At 45.8% G+C, this 18,920-nt stretch overlaps 1 protein-coding gene across 1 annotated transcript in view; it reads left to right on the top strand.

Moving 5' to 3' along the window:
• LOC135512544 (receptor-type tyrosine-protein phosphatase S-like) overlaps positions 1–18,920 on the top strand; it is a 215,147-nt gene that overhangs the window by 133,704 nt on the left and 62,523 nt on the right. The window contains 7 exon segments of the mRNA XM_064934680.1: positions 2,268–2,333; positions 2,336–2,593; positions 3,588–3,781; positions 5,080–5,106; positions 6,359–6,476; positions 17,049–17,642; positions 18,715–18,809. Of these exon segments, the coding sequence (XP_064790752.1) occupies positions 2,268–2,333; positions 2,336–2,593; positions 3,588–3,781; positions 5,080–5,106; positions 6,359–6,476; positions 17,049–17,642; positions 18,715–18,809 (1,352 nt within the window).

Genomic DNA, 18,920 nt, shown 5'->3' with positions numbered 1-18,920 from the left:
CACTGGGCTTTGTGGGAGCCGAGGCTTACCTCATGGCTCTGCCCCTTGCCTGTCTTAAGTTTATCTGGTGTGAGGGGTCTGCGTGGCGCCATAGCTCAAACCCTGACAGATTCCACAGTTTCTCTCTTCACATGATTGAGCACCGAGCGATCATTCTTGACACTGAGAGTTTGCAAAATACAATCTATTGTGGGGAAGAATGGAGAGAGAAGAAGCTGAAAGGCTCAAATCCGTTAAAACCGTAAGTAAATAAGCACATTGGACACAGAAAAGGTTCTAAACTGTAGCTGTTCCAGAACAGTCCGTTCTTATAGCTTTTGACTGAGGCTGTCCACTGATTGTAAATACCTCCTGTCTTCTCCGGCTGCACTGTTAGCAAGAGTGGCAGTGCGGTTGGTACCGCAGCAGTAACCTTAATGAATGCAGCAGCACAAGTCATCCGTCTCGGTGCCGGTGCTGCCTGTGTTCTTTTTTTTCTTTTTTTTCTTGTTTAAGAGTTAGCGGCAGGCTACTCCCCGTCGGTAAAAGTGGGGAAGCTATGAAATGGGATTCTCTGAGCAAACGGTTAAGATAAAAAAGGAACTGTGTCCTTTCCCCCAAGGTCAAATGCAGACACCCAGAATCCAGTGGGTGTAGGTTTTCTCCCAACTGCTCCCATCCCTCAGTCTTGTGGACCCTCCCTCCGGCCCAAGTTATACAAGAGTATAATGCAGTCCTGACTACAGCACAGAGCCAACTCTCTCCCTCTTAGCAACACGAAACAGCCCAAAATGACCTATCTCAACAGGCCAATTTGACCGACTACAAAGCACAGTTGTCTGGGTTTGAATTTGATAAGACGTGTCTCTATTTGGACACACTCTGTGGAAGGAGAGGGTTGTAAGCTCACTGGCTCAGGGTGAGCGCAATCTGTAGTCAGGTGCTGGTGGTAAGAAGGTCTTCAAAAGTTAGTATTTGAAGGAAGCCAGGTACGTATAATGCAGACTGTACTTGTGTTTTGAAGTTTTAATGTTCTTATTTTCCGTTTTCTGCCCAATAGCCTGTTTTTTTTTTCATGTTTGTTATGATTTGACATTTCGGACCCTAACGTTTTTCTTTTGAGTCACCTCGGTTACAGATCAAATTCATTTTCCAGTAGCTCGTGTCAATTTGTGTTTTGCTTTTGCTTGTTTGGAATGAAAACATACTGTATTTTTTTTCTTCCTGTGGATTTCATTTCCATTTTTGTCCAAGATTTGCACAATGTGGAATGCCTTTTTCTATGAATTCATGTTTTTCATTTAGCTTAGCCCACCACTATCCCAGATGAATTAGATAGTGAAAAATGAACTGGGCTTGTCACAAATGATGTGAAGAATGTTATATTATAGTCACACGGAGGAGTGTTGGTAGAAAAAGGGGGATCTTGACTTGGATAGAAAGGGTCTCATCTATGTTCTCGTATCCGTCTAATGCCTGGTGCGGGTTGAAACATTTTATCACTCCTTGCACACTCACTCGGTGAGCACGAGTTCTAAGAGCTCTGTGCAGATTAGAACGTATAGGCTTCCATTTTGATTTGGAAGTTCACAGATGTGTCGTTTTTAATATGTTTTGGAAGAGCGCTCCACACAAACCCAGCCACTGTGTTGAATAGCTTTTATATAATAATAATAATATTAATAAAAAAACTCACTCTGCTACTTCTCGCCTTTCCTCTAACTCCCATACTGGAAGCACAACATCTTTCAGTTTAAGGAGGAGTGTAAGTCTGCCAAAAAGAGAGGGGCTCCGGTTTTTATCCTTTAATCGATAGTGTGAGTGTGTAGCGCGCAGTGCAGGCCTGGACAGGCTAACATCAGATAGCTCCCGTGGTATCACACACGGGCTGATAACTGACAGACCCTGACAGACCCCTTGGTGTTACAGACCACTGTGCACATGTCTGGAAATATAATTCTGTGAGTCCGTGACATAGTCCCAGCTATCAAAAGAACTGGCCCAGTATCTCACGAGAGGCGTCCATTTTGCTTCATTCTTACGCACGCTGTGTCGTCCAGTCCTCCTTACACCTTTTACGTTTACATTTGCCTGACGAGTCAGTGTTTCTGTTTTGTGTTAACATTCTTGTCAGTTCAAGTCTCCTTTTGAGTTGGGTTTTTCCTTTTATCATTTTCTTTATCTCTCCCATCTTTTTGTTTTTTGTTTTTCACCCCTTTCCCCCTTCCTCCCCTCCTCCTCCTCCGCCTCCTCCTCCCCCCTTCCTCCCTATCCTCCCACCTGACCAGAGCCCTCAGCCCCCCCTCAAGACATTAAGTGCAGCAGCTCCAGCTCCACCACCCTACTGGTAAGTTGGCGCCCCCGCCTGTGGAGAGCCAGAATGGCGCCCTGGCGGGGTACCTAGTGCGCTACCAGGTGGTGGGAGCCTTCGTAGAGGGTGGAGGCGGCGGTGCCGGAGAACCCATGGAGGAGCCGGCCGTGCCGCCCAGGGACGGGCAGGTGCTGCTGCAGAAGCTGGAGAAGTGGACCCAGTACCGTGTCACCTTGGCCGCCTTCACGGAAATTGGGCCGGGCCCAGAGAGCGAACCCCTGCTCTGCCGCACCGACGAGGATGGTAATTGAGCTTATTTCACCCGCAATCTGTACACTTGTTGTGAGGCAAATACAATAGCTGGGCTGTCGACATAGCTACACAAAAATCTGCTTCTCAGACAATGGGCAATACCTCTACTACTGTATGGTTACAGGGATGTAGCAGTAGCACCCCATAAAATAACCTCACCTAAGCTTCACTTATGACACCCATACCCCTAAACATAGAATAAATTCACACTGCCAATAGTATAGCTCAGTGGTTCAAATCAAGGACCCCCAGACATAAGCGTCTTAATAAAAACCAGACCAATCCCAGCAACATCACAATATCCTTTGGAAATCCAAAAGTTGTTGTTCAACCATTTTCCCTCCCCTCCTACATTAAATGTATGATATAGCCGCCCCATCTCATCTCATTCTTCCTCTATGGTGTCTAACAGCCTAGTGTTTAGCCTCTTAACAGTTATGAGCATGCCACACCTCGTATGGCTGGCCATGTCACAGCACAGCCAATTCCACCGATGGGAGGCTGACAGTAACTCAGCCAAGTGATGGCTCGCCATCCCTCACAATACACTGGTGCAAATGGGCCACACTTTTATTAACCGTGCGTAGGAGCCAATTTGTCTCTGGAGGCCAGTGCGGTGCACAGTAAAAGGCAGGACGCCAAGGCCTCACATAAAGGCTTTCCATTATGTCTGAGAGATAGGGGTTTAACCGGAGACCGGCGACACGTAGTAGACACGTATTGAGAGGTCAGGTTGTGAGGGAGAGAGTTGTTTAGTACAGTTTTGTGTGCTTGAAAGGTTTGCCCCTACAGTCTGGTGGGGGGTTATGTGTGCAGACTGCAGAGTTTAAGTTTCTAGTCTATCTGGCTCTCAAGGGAATAGCTCTTGTAGTTTTTGTGTGTACATGTGCTTACGCCCGATCGATAACCTGTTCATACAGTATGAGTGTACTATGCTGTCGCGGTGTTTTAACATTGGCCCTATCTTCTTCTTTGTTACCCACAGTTCCAGGGGCTCCTCCTCGGCGGGTCGAGGTGGAGGTGCTCAACTCCACGGCGCTCAAGGTCATGTGGCGCTCCCTGTTGCCAGGGCGACAGCACGGCCAGATCCGTGGTTACCAGGTGCACTATGTGCGCGTGGAGAACGGAGAATCGCGTGGCCTGCCTCTCATCAAGGATGTCATGCTAGCCGACGCCCAGGTATGATCCAGCCCCTTTTGGTCCCCTAAATAACCATTTCATTGTATCAAGCTGTCCTATTGGAATGACACACTCTTATGGAGTGACATGAGAGCCTATGTAAAGATTAGTTCAATTCTTCTTCTTTGATAGTGTAATTTGAAAGAAAAATTGTCACGGGTACAACAGACTGAAGATGAACCTGAAAACCTTCGTTCTGTGGTCGTGTTTGAAGTTTTATGGAAGTGTAAATGCTACACATTACTCTTACAATGTGTGCTACGATATGTACAATATGTGCGCTCTCTCCTTTTAGTTTATAATTTCATGTTTCTGCAATATTCCTCTCCTCTGCCCTCAACAAATAATCGTACCTTCCTTCTTTCACTTCCCCTCCTTTTATTAGGGCTGTATAGACTACCCTTTAAGAGAACCTCAGTGGTCCTCTTCTTGAAAAGTGTGATTGCACGGCTCGTATCGAGCATAGCAACTCGGCACAAAATGGCTGATTATAGTATTCTTGAGGCTGGAAAACCAAAATTGGCATGAAAGCATTTTAGAGAAAAATTGTCCCCCGCTGAAAGCTAGAATTATAATGGAAGCCGGCACAATGGTTGTTTTTTACAAAGCCCCTGTCAACAAAACAGTGTAGGAAATACACAAAGTTTTTTCGGTGTGCTGTGTCATCATACAGTAAATTACAGCTTTGCACCACAAGGACAAACAAAGCGAATGTACACAAACAAACTGTATATTTATCCCCAGAAGTCTATTCCACAACGTTTTCAAGCAACATTTATAACGTGTGGTCTCTTCTTTCACAGGTCTTTCTTGTAAAATAGACTTTATCTTAATGAGCATAACCTGTATAAACAAATGTTTTAATTAAAATAACCTTATTATGACAGGCTGTTGACAAATTGTTAATGGTTCAGCCAAAGTTTGGATGTTTTAGTAACCTTTTATATGTATTATTTGAGTCATCCAACTTGGCGGTAATGCACTGTTATTATAGTAGATAGAGTAACCTCATGAAAAAAAAACACTGTAAACAGCCCCCATAGACTTCAGTTCACACCTCTTCCCTAGTCTCCACTGCTCTCCTTAAAACAGACTAGCTTTTCTCTCTCCCTCTCTGGTCTGACCTGTTCTGACATGCCTGTGCCCTCGCCCTCTTCTCTACCTCCTCACAACACGCTCCCCTCTCACATTCCCCTTCTCTTTGAGTTCCTCTCACATTCCTCTTTCTTCCCTCTTTCTCTCTCTTTTAAAAATCGCTCTCTTTCCTGCACTCTCCTCTATATGGGGGGGGGGGTTAGTGGGAAACGGACGATACAGCCGAATACGTGAGTATATATTGAGTCGCCAGAGTGCTACGGTGTAGTTGAGAGGTTAAAAAGCACTGGGTATTGCATCACCCTAGCCATGTTCACATGTGTCCGGCCGGACTTACATCATCCTATTCACTAGAGCTTTGATATTATGGTGCTTTATCAGTAACCCCCTAACACTATATATTATAAACAGGCTCTCTCAAGTTAGCATCGCCTATCCGGTGCTACCTATCTCCAGTATTGATGTCCTAGAGAGAGTAAAAGCAGAATTCATAATGCTAATTAGCTGTGTGGATGATGAGACGGTGGCTGATGCAATATCTGGGTGCTGCTTCTCGCTGTGCCTGGACTGCTTAACGCTACTACGTGCTACTGTGTGTTGTCGTGGTGTGTGTCATGTCGTGTCGTGATGGTGTGTTTTGTGTTGCGATTTTTCTGTTTTTCTTTTACTTTGCTGGTTCCATGCCTATGATTGAGTGTGAAATAATAATAAAAAATCATCTGTTAATCAGTGGTCACATTGTTTAGACAGTTATTTTTAAGTAAATCTTAACATGAATGATATAATGTATCATCAGAGACTTGAAATCTAAAATGGCTGCCTCATCATCATACCTCCTCAAACTCACCCGATTGACCCTTGTGTTTATCAACAATTCCTTTCTGACATGATTTGAGTCTTAACGTTTGGCCCCATTCCCCAGTTTCATAAACACTTGCATGATATACATGATATTGACGCCGCAATCTTTGGTGTGAAAACAGTACATAATGTCCTCTCTTTACCGCCACTGACCTCTCCATCTCCCAGCTGACCAGTCTAAAAACATCCTGCATGCATTTAGCTAGCTAGGCCCCTCTACTGAAAGATTCATCAGCATTGATCGAAGATTCTTCTCTCTCAAGAGCACCAGAGAAAATAATGGCTGAAGGAAAACTGCGTGCACCAGCCATGGTGCATTCATTTTTTGATTGTGAGCGTAACTTGGCTAATACCTCAGATAATGTATATCCTTTTGCCTCCTCCTTATCATATGCATTTTGTAGCTTTGGAGAGTTGTAGGATGTTTAGGAGTGGTAGGATAAGCAGGATTCAACCTGCAAACAAATTGGAGGACAGAAAGCATTCTATCCACCTTAGAGGTCAAAATCAGCAGAACATGATAAAATAGTAATAGAAGGTGGTTGGCTGCGGAGTTGGTGATGGTCATATGTTTTCACCAGTGTTCTGATTTATTGTTTGTCTACTTCCTGTTTCCTCCAGGAAATGGTCATCGGAGGGCTCCAGCCGGACACCACCTACTCCATCACAGTAGCTGCGTACACCACCAAGGGAGATGGAGCACGCAGCAAACCCAAACTGGTTGTAACCAAAGGAGCAGGTCAGTCTTTCATACAGTTTATATATCAGCCTATATAGTACCACAATTGTGCCGTCTGGTTTGCTTAATATAAGGAATGTGAAATTAATTTATAGTTTTACTTTACCTTCTGATACTTGAGCATATTTTTTGCAATTATATTTACTTTTGATACTTAAGTATATTTAAAACCAAATATGTTTTTACTTTTACTCAAGTATTATTTTACCGGGTGACTTTCACTTTCATTTTCTATTAAGGTATCTTTACTTTTACTCAAGTATGACAATTGGGCACTTTTTCCTTGCTCATGACATATATTACAATGCATTAGTACTGCATCATAATTCATTACACCTGTAGGCTTTAAGCTACCTTCCCTATATTGGAAAGAAAATTACAATTCAAATATTTCTCGATGAAACGGTTGTGGGTTTATTGGAAAAAAATAGACATTTTGAAAGACAGAGACAATCCTATTTAGAACCCAGAAGGCTTAGCTACTGTGAACATGGACTATACCTGCAAGACTGGAGAGCTGTGAAAGCCCTCTTTGAGCAAATATGGGGCCGTCAGGGCTAAGATATGAGGCTCCTTTGTGTATGCATCCACGCCAGTCCGCTTCACGGCCTTCAGACACTCAATATACACACACTCGAAAGCAGACACACACCCACACACACGCTCACAAAAACACACATACGCCTCAAATGACAGGTCCTGATCTTGACAGGTGTGCCTATCGCAGGTGTCAGGTAGTGTGACGGGCGGCAAAGGGCCTTGGTACTGTCACTCCTCTCCTCCCTCCCTTGTCGTTCCGCGCTGACTGATCACTCACTCCATCCATCCATCCATCCCTCAAAGCCATCCCACTTTCCCTTTTTATTACTGAAGAGCGGAAAAAGGGCTTACGCGGCCCCAAATAAATAAATTAGCGTGAGGAAGAACAAAAAAGAAAAGAAGAGAAGCTTCAGTCCCTTAGGAGGTAAAAGAGGCTTCCTATTCCTTTTTCATGTGACAGTGGAGCTACCAGCTCGTCGGCCATGGGGCTTAGTCAAATCGTGGTCCAGACGGTTTTCATGGTTTTCTCAGGCCCATTTCAGGGAGACATTGTGCTGTCAGACAAGTTAAGCCCCTGCCTTTTACTTTGATGAAGCAAAGGCACAGATGGGAGGGAGGGCCCTTGCAAATGTTTACACCATGGTTTCCCAAACTCGGTCCTCGGGACACCAAGGGGTGCACGTTTTGGTTTTTGCCCTAGTACGACACAGCTGATTCAAATAATCAATTAATCATCGAGCTTTGATAATTTGAAACAGCGGTGTGGTGTTAGAGCAAAAACCAAAGTGTGCACCCGTTGGGGCCCCGAGGACAGAGGTTGGGAAACACTGGTTTGCAAACATACACACACACACTGGTGCATGTTAAGTGTGTAATGCAAATGCATGTGAAAAGAGTGAGTGCACACACACAGGAAGAGAGACTGGTTTTAATCTTTCAGAAGGGCAACTACAGTCGTGGCCAAAAGTTTTGAGAATGACACAAATATTCATTTTCACAAAGTCTGCTGCCTCAGTTTGCATGATGGCAATTTGCATATACTCCAGAATATGCAAATTAATTGCAAAGTCCCTCTTTGTCATGCAAATTAACCGAATCCCCCTCAAAAACATTTCCACTGCATTTCATCCCTGCCACATAAGGACCAGCTGACATCATGTCAGTGATTCTCTCGTTAACACAGGTGAGTATTGACGAGGACAAGGCTGGAGGCCGAATTGATGCTGATTGAGTTCAAATAACAGATTGGAAGCTTAAAAAGAAGGGTGGTGCTTGGAATCATTGTTCTTCCTCTGTCAATCATGGTTACCTGCAAGGAAACACGTGCCGTCATCATTGCTTTGCACAAAAAGTGCTTCACAGGCAAGGATATTGCTGCCAGTGAGATTGCACCTAAATCAACCATTTATTGGATCATCAAGAACTTAATGGAGAGCGGTTCAATTGTAGTGAAGAAGGCTTCAGGGCTCCCAAGAAAGTCCAGCAAGTGCCAGGACCGTCTCCTAAAGTTGATTCAGCTGCGGGATCGCGCCACCATCAGTACAGAGCTTGCTCAGGAATGGCAGCAGGCAGGTGTGAGTGCATCTGCACGCACAGTGAAGCGAAGACTTTTGGAGGATGGCCTGGTGTCAAGAAGGGCAGCAAAGAAGCCCCTTTTCTCCAGACAAAACATCAGGGACAGGCTGATATTCTACAAAAGGTACAGGGATTGGACTGCTGAGGACTGGGGTAAAGTCATTTTCTCTGGTGAATCCCGTTTCCGATTGTTTGGGGCATCCGGAAAAAGCTTGTCTGGAGAAGACCAGGTGAGCTCTACCATCAGTCCTGTGTCATGCCAACAGTAAAGCATCCTGAGACCATTCATGTGTGGGGTTGCTTCTCAGCCAAGAGAGTGGGCTCACTCACAATTCTGCTTAAGAACACAGCCATGAATAAAGAATGGTACCAACACATCCTCCGACCAGGAAACTCCCCCGAATCCCATTGAGAACTTGTGGTCAATCCTCAAGAGGCGGGTGGACAAACAAAAACACACAAATTCTGACAAACTCCAAGCATTGATTATGCAAAAATGGGCAACCATCAGTCAGGATGTGGCCCAGAAGTTAATTGACAGCATGCCAGGGCGGATTGCAGAGGTCTTGAAAAAGAAGGGTCACCACTGCAAATATTGACTCTTTGTATCAACTTCATGTAATTGTCAATAAAAGCCTTTGACACTTATGAAATGCATGTAATTATACTTCAGTAATCCATAGTAACATCTGACAAAAATATCTAAAGACACTGAAGCAGCAAACTTTGTGGAAATTAATATTTGTGTCATTCTCAAAACTTTTGGCCACGACTGTAGACTCCTATGACAGCAAAATAAAGAAAGGGTAAGTTGATGAAAGTAGGACTATATCAAACTCTAAATTCTTGGTTCAATAGATAATGCCTCAAACTCCATCAATACAAACATTGTGAAAATCAAGGATAGAATAATTTCATCCAACTCAAAGGGGTTGGTTGATCAAGTCAAGATCAATGACTTCATGTAACAGCCAGCTACTTTTGTGTAGGTGTTGGAGTCGAGGTTTGAAGCAGTCTTCAGTTTAGCCTGATGACTCACACTAAATTATTCCGCTGCTCTGTCTTTCGGCAACATACTTTAGTCTAAGACTGCCATCATTGAAGTCAATTGTGTTGAGGAGGGACGTCTTGGTAGCCAGGCAAACATTACTTATGCATCCTTTGTGTTAATTTACCAAGTAATAACAGCTAGATTTATAGAACTTGGTGGTGTGTGACGTCACCTTGTCTATTCAAATCGCCTTCGAGCTCTAAGGCCTTCATGGTTGATGTAAGTTGAATTACTTTGAAAGAAAGGGCCAGACATGTACATCAAATTGAAATTAATGGTTTTGTGCGATATGCAAAAAAGCCAGCAATTACATACAATAGAGTTTAGAATATTCCAGTCCCTGGCTATTCAGAACAAGGGCCAGTTTGAAATGTATGGGTGGGGGGAGGGGGGGGGGCTGGTCCAACTCAAGGTCTCATGAAAAATAAAAGCATCCCCAACCCAACATAAAATATATTTTCGCATGACCCCTTGTACTGTAAAAATCGACACACCATCCTCCCTCATAGAATAAACTTAAAACAATGTTTACGACAACAAGTAACAATAACTGTAGCGACCCTGTGTTTATAAACGTGGATATCGACTTTTCCACTTCAGCATGCTTTTGCTGCACATTTGATGACGCACAGTGCTAAGGGCCAGAAGATTGAGGGGTCCGACTACCGCGTACAAGCTCATTCTCCTTGCCTGTTTCATTAGGTCTACACTACGATCAGAGCCAGCTGCAGACAATGATCAGCTAAGAGTCATTTAAATGCCATATTTATAATTATATAAAATATTACATTTACATTTAAGTCATTTAGCAGACGCTCTTATCCAGAGCGACTTACAAATTGGTGAATTCACCTTCTGAATCAGTGGAACAGCCACTTTACAATAGTGCATCTAAATCATTTAAGGGGGGGTGAGAAGGATTGCTTTATCCGATCCTAGGTATTCCTTGAAGAGGTGGGGTTTCAGGTGTCTCCGGAAGGTGGTGATTGACTCCGCTGTCCTGGCATCGTGAGGGAGTTTGTTCCACCATTGGGGGGCCAGAGCAGCGAACAGTTTTGACTGGGCTGAGCGGGAACTGTACTTCCTCAGTGGTAGGGAGGCGAGCAGGCCAGAGGTGGATGAACGCAGTGCCCTTGTTTGGGTGTAGGGCCTGATCAGAGCCTGGAGGTACTGCGGTGCCGTTCCCCTCACAGCTCCGTAGGCAAGCACCATGGTCTTGTAGCGGATGCGAGCTTCAACTGGAAGCCAGTGGAGAGAGCGGAGGAGCGGGGTGACGTGAGAGAACTTGGGAAGGTTGAACACCAGACGGGCTGCGGCGTTCTGGATGAGTTGTAGGGGTTTAATGGCACAGGCAGGGAGCCCAGCCAACAGCGAGTTGCAGTAATCCAGACGGGAGATGACAAGTGCCTGGATTAGGACCTGCGCCGCTTCCTGTGTGAGGCAGGGGCGTACTCTGCGGATGTTGTAGAGCATGAACCTACAGGAACGGGCCACCGCCTTGATGTTAGTTGAGAACGACAGGGTGTTGTCCAGGATCACGCCAAGGTTCTTAGCGCTCTGGGAGGAGGAAACAATGGAGTTGTCAACCGTGATGGCGAGATCATGGAACGGGCAGTCCTTCCCCGGGAGGACGAGCAGCTCCGTCTTGCCGAGGTTCAGCTTGAGGTGGTGATCCGTCATCCACACTGATATGTCTGCCAGACATGCAGAGATGCGATTCGCCACCTGGTCATCAGAAGGTGGAAAGGAGAAGATTAATTGTGTGTCGTCTGCATAGCAATGATAGGAGAGACCATGTGAGGTTATGACAGAGCCAAGTGACTTGGTGTATAGCGAGAATAGGAGAGGGCCTAGAACAGAGCCCTGGGGGACACCAGTGGTGAGAGCGCGTGGCGAGGAGACAGATTCTCGCCACGCCACCTGGTAGGAGCGACCTGTCAGGTAGGACGCAATCCAAGCGTGGGCCGCACCGGAGATGCCCAACTCGGAGATGGTGGAGAGGAGGATCTGATGGTTCACAGTGTCGAAGGCAGCCAATAGGTCTAGAAGGATGAGAGCAGAGGAGAGAGAGTTAGCTTTAGCAGTGCGGAGCGCCTCCGTGATACAGAGAAGAGCAGTCTCAGTTGAATGACTAGTCTTGAAACCCGACTATATATATGCAACAAATTGTCCTCCAACAGGTTTCTGTGCCAATGCACCACAACCATTATACAAAGCATACCGACTTTGGGCGCTTCAATATCATGGTTTGCGATTTCAGCAATAAATAGACTATGTTAATCTCGAAAATACAATCCCTCCCGACCTTGTAGGTCTAGCCAGTATTAAAGGCTTCGCTTGACGATCTCTGAATGTCATTCAACTTTTTGGTGTTTTGTAAACAGATGTCTCATTCCATTCATCAAATGGCCACTGCATAGTTTGGTTTGATTGATTGATTTTATTTGTGAGTAAAAAGTCAGGGAATTATTTCCATTGTGGGCCCAATTTTTTACAAACAGGCAAACACATATGCGATGACGTAGATACACATTACAGACATACAGACCAAAAAAAGTTTATCCTGCACACATTAGCCAGCTTTTGACATGATTTTTGGTATGGCTTTGAGTTGCTGTGGTAGTTTGTTCCAGTCAACAGCACCGATTATATAAAAAAAATGTGTTCGTACCAGATAGACTCTTATATTTAAAACAGCAAATTTTAGAGTCTCTGGCTCCTATTTGATGCTGGTGGACAACTCTAACAAATGAAAAATAGTTGGGTAGGTACTGTACCTGGGGGATGAGTCCATGATAATTATCTGGACCATACCAAGTTGAATTAATAGCACTTGTTTTTTCTACAGATAGCCAACCTAGCTGCTTAAAATGCTCAACCTCCAGATGAGTATGAGGGGGGAGTTAAGTACAATTCTTACAAGCTTGTTTTGGCTGGTAGCTTATTCTTTAGATGTGTGGGGTTGCTGGTGGACCATGATGTCCAGGCGTAATCAAAGTGAAACTGGACTAGCGCACTTGCCCGAGTCTTTGGGGTGTCTACAGTATAGCGCAAGCAAGTTGATGAGGACGTTTGGCTAGGTGTAAACAAGTTATGTAGTAAAACCTGCAAAAGAGTGAATGTAAACCAGGGGAGAAAAACGCACTACCCTCTCCTGTACCCAATAAAAATAACACACAACACTCCTCAAAGCAAAACATAAAGTTAGACAATGCCCCCTATTTTGGACCCTCCCACACACACATTTTGAACTGTCCCTAACTATTCATAACAGTAAAATAAGGAATACTAAAATATCTCCATACTGTACTACACTTTAAAATAATATACTGTATACAGAAGGACATTAGTCTGTTCCATTAAGTCCATTAACATTCCAGGCCACCAAAGGCCATTTCTCCTCCCACTCTAATAGTCAGAATTTGTCATTAGTCTTCATCCCTCCATCTTCCCCCTCCTCCTCTTCTTCCTCCCATCCCATCTCCATTCTCCCGTGAGGTGAGCAGATTGCATGTTGGCGCTATATAACGCTGAGCGGAACGGGGAGTTTATTTTAATCCTGGGATGCCTGGACAGGCCCCGGAATACACTGGGAAGAAACCGTCTGGATGCCACGAGCCCTCACAGACCGCCTGGCTATTCCTTCTCCTAATTGGCTACTTAGCACAACGTGTGGTGATTGCACCAAACCGGAGCTTGTAGCACTGCATATTTATGGCTTTCCTTCAACTATCTTGATTTCTTCTGTCTTTTCTGTCTTAAAATAGATGTTAAATTAATGTAATGATTCTTGTCAACTGTCTCTGGTGGGCCACTGACCCACCCACTTAGTGGTGCATTCTGGTAGCCTAATGGGTTCTTAAATGAACGTTGGTGAAATGTCAGCATTGTTTGAGGGGAGACTTTACATTTTTGGGGTCAGTTTCAAGCTGGGTCAAAAAAAAGAAGAGAGGAAAATTAAGATGGGAGGGATTACAGAAGACCTTTGCTGTCAAAATAGCTGAATTTCCAAGCGTGGCCAAGGCGATTTTTCATCACCACAGCTAAATTAGGTATATGTGGGGAAGCATTTTCAATTATGTTTGCCCTCCAACGCTGGTCAGCTCGTGCCACCTTCAACGCCTGATATCAATTGGATGCAAAAAATGCAGCGGAGCACTTTTGGAGTGCCTTAGCCAGTGTACAGTAGAGTGAGGAGGGCCCACGACCCCTGATATATCTCTCTGGAAGTTGTAGCCGCAGGTTAACCACTAACATGCTGACCGCGCGATGCGAGCGTTGCAAAAGTAACTGTACACGTAGATGTTATTCAATCATTGCACCCACACTGCTCACGCACGTCAACGAGTGTCTGCGTAGCCAGGCGCTAAAATAGAACTTGGTTCTATTTGTGACGCTTGATGCGCTGCAAGTCCTGCCTCTCCCATCTCCTCATTGGTTTTTAGGAGCATATACCCACATGGGTGATTGAAAGATGAACTGAGGTTCACACTCCAGTCCAGTTGGTGTTGGTAATGCACCTTAAAGTTGGTTGGCAACTGCCATATAAAGTCCAAAGAAGAAGAAGAAGCCTGAAGGAGGTTCAAACTTTTCCCCTTTGATCTGTGGATTAATTGTCAGAGTGGAGGACCTTGTACATTTCAGGTAAAATGACAACCCAATGTTTATATCCCAGGACAAATGAACGAGCAACAGCAAGCTAGCTAGCTAAATTAGCATAAATGTTTCATGCTTTTTGACCTGTTACCAAATTAATAGTTGTTTCAGAGTTCGTTTTGATATTTCAACCTGCGTGTCCTGATCGCGTCTGTGTGGTGGACAAAATCAATATGCACACTTGCAAGTGGTCTGGTCAGCATGTAAGAATGCTGCAATTTTTTAAACTTTCACTTTCACATGGCACATACACACACGCTCTTATACACAGACACACGTATTACTTGTCTTTAGGGGGGATTACAGAGCAATAGAGAGAGTGTGCTGTCTTTGTGTGTGCATACACCCATGTATGTTTTACGTGTGTGTGTGTGTGTGTGTGTGTGTGTGTGTGTGTGTGTGTGTGTGTGTGTGTGTGTGTGTGTGTGTGTGTGTGTGTGTGTGTGTGTGTGTGTGTGTGTGTGTGTGTGTGAGGAGAGAAAATGAGTAGGAAACCCAATCCACTACTCAATCAAGATGACTGTGTGTCAACAGCGGCCATTAAAGCCAGCCCTGATGGAAAACGTGCCTCTAGCTCCACTGGGAGGGATTGAGGGAGGCCAAGTGGAGAGGAATGGAGTGATGGAAGGAGAAAGAGAGGGATGGAAGGAAGGAGAGGGGGAGGTGGGGAGAGGGGGGTAAATCAAGGTGTCCGCACACACACACACACACACACACACCTCCCTCGTTGTCCCCTCTTTGCGGCAGATTGCTCCCAGTCCCATGTCGCCTTCACCATGAGGACACTCATTCTCACCCCTTCCTCCTCTTCCTCCCTCCATCCTCCAGTTTCCCCTTCTCATCAACCTGCTTTCTCAGTTAACCCCACCTACCCTTTCCTCTTCATTTGCAGTAGTCCCGAGCCTACCCTGTAAACACGCACACACATCTCAGGCCCATTATCTCGGATGTTCTCATTGGGGCTTACTAAGCAGTGAATGTGAGGGGAGTCAAGTTTAAACAATGCAGGCTGGTTGCAGGGCTGAAGTTATAGTTTGTTAGCGGGGAGTAATAGACGTATTCATCTCGCCGCTGTTTGGAGGCTGTTTTTCCATTATTGTTCCAACTCAATTTGCCCCTGCCCAGAACAGGCCCATTAACAAGAAGGAACAAAGTGGATGGGTATATGGGAAAGTGGGGTAGATGTGAGTTGTCAATTGGTACGGGAGCCTGTGTGCGTGCTACACAGTGGCTAAGAGTGTGTGTATAAGAGTGCACACATACAGTGTCGGCAGAAATCCACACACACACACTGAAACACACACACATAGCATTGAGGTAGATATTGTTCCAGCCAGTGAGAGGGAGGGAGCGATGGCTCCAGACAAATGTTTGGCTTCTCCATATTGGGCACTGGCCTGGGAGAGAGGCCAAATTGCCCTGTGTGCAGCAGGGATGATGTAAGGGCAGGAACTGTCTGCTGAGTTGGGCTAAATCACGAGGCACGGTGCATACACAACCCACACACACATAAGCATGTGCGCACATAAATGGCAGAAGTACTTGCATTGCAGAGTAGCCTAACACACATGTACACAAATTGAACTTTTGCACCTAATGTGTGTGTGTGTTGGAGCCTGTGTGTGTATGTTTATGATTAAGCCCGCGTAGTAGTATTTCGGGGATAGCGTTTTTGGGAGTCAGGTGTATCAAGTGAAAGATCACATCTTTCGCCTCATGTATTTTCATAGACAACGTTAGATGACAAGTCTGGTGTGGGATCGCCTGCACTAAGACGGGACTGGAGTGCAATTTCACAGCGCTCATCTCTCACTAAGCGCCGCTCACTTCTGAGACAAAGCCTCCGTGTTGACACTGTCTCGATCACACTGATGGGACCTCTAACTAACGGGGAGAAACACAGAGAGGAGAGCCATCCACAACCCCGAATCTGGGTCACTGAAGAAGAACGTCTAGACTACTGCATCATCCGGTCTGTGGCTCATCCAGTCTAAAGCCTCATGTCTAGAGTTGATTATCTCTTAGCTTTTACACTGAAACTTTGAGAATACTTTTTTTTGGTCAGAGAGTCACATCACAGTTAGCCTGGGTGTGCCGGTCTGTTTCTGCCAAGGCTTGACAATGACAACGGAGTTGGCCAAGCACAAACAGATCTGTGACAAGGCCACATCACATTCACTTTGAGTTCCAATTCCCATTTGCACACGCTTCTACTCGTCAATGCTGGAATGTATTTAATATCAATTTGTGAATAGGAGAAATGGCTCATTGTTTCTGTTGAGAGGACCTTTGAAGCTGCAGTTGAATTGCATATCATTATCGGAATTGACCGAGTTCAAATGGAATCGGCACCAACCCAAATAGAGTACTGTAGGTCTACCGGCCCAACATTATGCCGTTGAAAGTGTAAAGTAGTCCTAGACAAAATCGGTTTTAGTGGTTTCTACTGACTCTGTTCTTGCATAACCTTTCATCTGCTGAAAGAAAATGTTTTTTTTTTGCCCCACTAAAAGGCACATTCCATTCGATAATGAAGAAAACACGTTTATCCCACACCAAACATACACCATTGTCCTCCCGAGCAGCCTTAATCTTGTCCACAATGTTACAGCACAGTCTATTATTTGTTCTCGACGTACCTAAATGTACAAACCACACACCATTCTCACTCTTCAAAACAAATCCTGTTTGACCTCCTAGAGTTAAAATATAAATGGATAAAAGTTTTGTTTGTTTCCTTTCCTCAACAGTGCCCGGGCCGCCCTATCTGTCAGTGGCTCACGATTTGGAGACGTCAGCCGTGGTGCGCTGGGACGCACCCGATGTTATGATCCCTGGCATGGAGCTGCAGGGTTACCGGCTTCAGTTTGGCCGCAAGGACGTGTCCCCCCTGGCTACTCTGGAATTCACCCCCCAGGAGAGGCAGTACACGGTGGCCAGCGTCCACCGCGGTGCCACCTACATCTTCAAAGTCCAGGCTAAGAGCCGAGGGGGCTTTGGGGAGGAGGCTACGGCCGAACTGCATGTGCCTGAACAAACACCCCAAGGGTACCCCCAAATCAGCGAGAGCTCCAACGTGACCTGCTGCTCGGTAGAATTGGCATGGTCGCCCCCGGTGCTGGCGGAGCGCAACGGGGACATCACGGAGTACACGCTGGCGTACCAGGAGACGGGCGTTGGGGGCGCACCCCGGGAACTCAGCCTGCCCGCCATCCAGTCCAGCTACGTGCTCAACAGCCTAAAACCCAACTCGGCGTACGACGTGAAAATACGCGCGCACACGAGTGTAGGTCCAGGGCCCTACAGCCCGCCGATCCAGTATCGGACTGTGGCGTTTGAGACAGGTATGGCTCGCCTGTTTCTCTCCCAACCCGGGGGGAAAAACACAAAATTGAAAACAACAAGCAACAACACAAAAATGAAACCAACTTCCCCCCCCTCCAACCACCTTCACTTCTTCTCCACGACAAAAAAAAATCCTAGAACCTTAAAAAGTTTGCGGGGGACACTCACTTCACTAACCCAAAGGTAAAACCAGTCAGTAAGTTACAGTCAGTCAGTTTGAAAAAGGGGAGGAGACACGGCGTTCCAAGGTAAGTGCCGGTTGGTCAGACACCTTGCAGTCTCCTTTCAGCCCTTTGCAGCCACGCACACTTACACAGCTAATGCAGCCTCACACACACACCCCCAATTTGCAAAGAAACGATACAAAGGTAGGAAATCAGTCAAGAGTTTGTTTCAGTCAAGAGTTTTAGTACATTTCCGTTATCAAGTACAAGACTTTGGTTCCTTATTTCCGTTGGTTTTCAGTTTGTTTTGAGTCCCCCTCTCCTACTCTGTTCCCCTCCCCCTCCCACTATGGTAAGGTTTGTGGCATGGCATCCCCCCGATGCACTGCTAACGACTGTCGGCATGCTGTGTTTGGGTCTGTCTTTGTGCCCGCCAGGCAGCAGATCGTGGGCAGTGCCAATCCATGCTCAGAGTGCAGAAATGGTTGGCGCCAGAACTACAAGGGTCAACGACTCCTGGTTTTCAATGGGAAGGGAGCGGGCAAAGGGGGATAGTTACTAGTAGAAAGATGTAGTGGTCAGAGAGGGGTTGGCACTGCCCAGGTGGCCAGCCAGCGGGCACGTCCGTGCTCCATGGGTCCGTACTTGTCCATGAGTCTCCCATGCTGTGTGTCTAACCAATAGCGTTGCCCCCTTCACAGCCTATCACAGCACAGCTCACCGCCCGCTCACAACTCCAACCCAGAGGAACCCCAGCTGGGAAAATGACCTACGCTCCCTTTTCTTTCTCTTTCACACTCTCTCACTCTCTCCTTTCCTATTTCCTCAGCTCTCCAAACTAAACACAACCTCTCTGTTTTTGTTTTGTTCGTTTTTCTTTATTTTTTACTCTTCTCTCTCACGACAGACGTCCCGAAGAACTTCACAGTGAAGTGGGTCACCAAGACAACGGTGTTGCTTACGTGGAAGTTTGCTGAGAGGCGGTTCCCATTCCGGTGCACGGTGAGCGAACGATAGACAGTCAGACAAAAACGACGCACACGTCTACAGGACTCTATGAATTCATTTGTGACCAATTATGCCACCGACTGCAATTTTGATTTAAGTCATAGT

Source organism: Oncorhynchus masou, chromosome 24, assembly GCF_036934945.1.
Source record: "Oncorhynchus masou masou isolate Uvic2021 chromosome 24, UVic_Omas_1.1, whole genome shotgun sequence".
Classification (NCBI taxonomy): Eukaryota; Metazoa; Chordata; class Actinopteri; order Salmoniformes; family Salmonidae; genus Oncorhynchus; species Oncorhynchus masou.
This window is presented reverse-complemented; position numbering and strand designations above follow the sequence as displayed.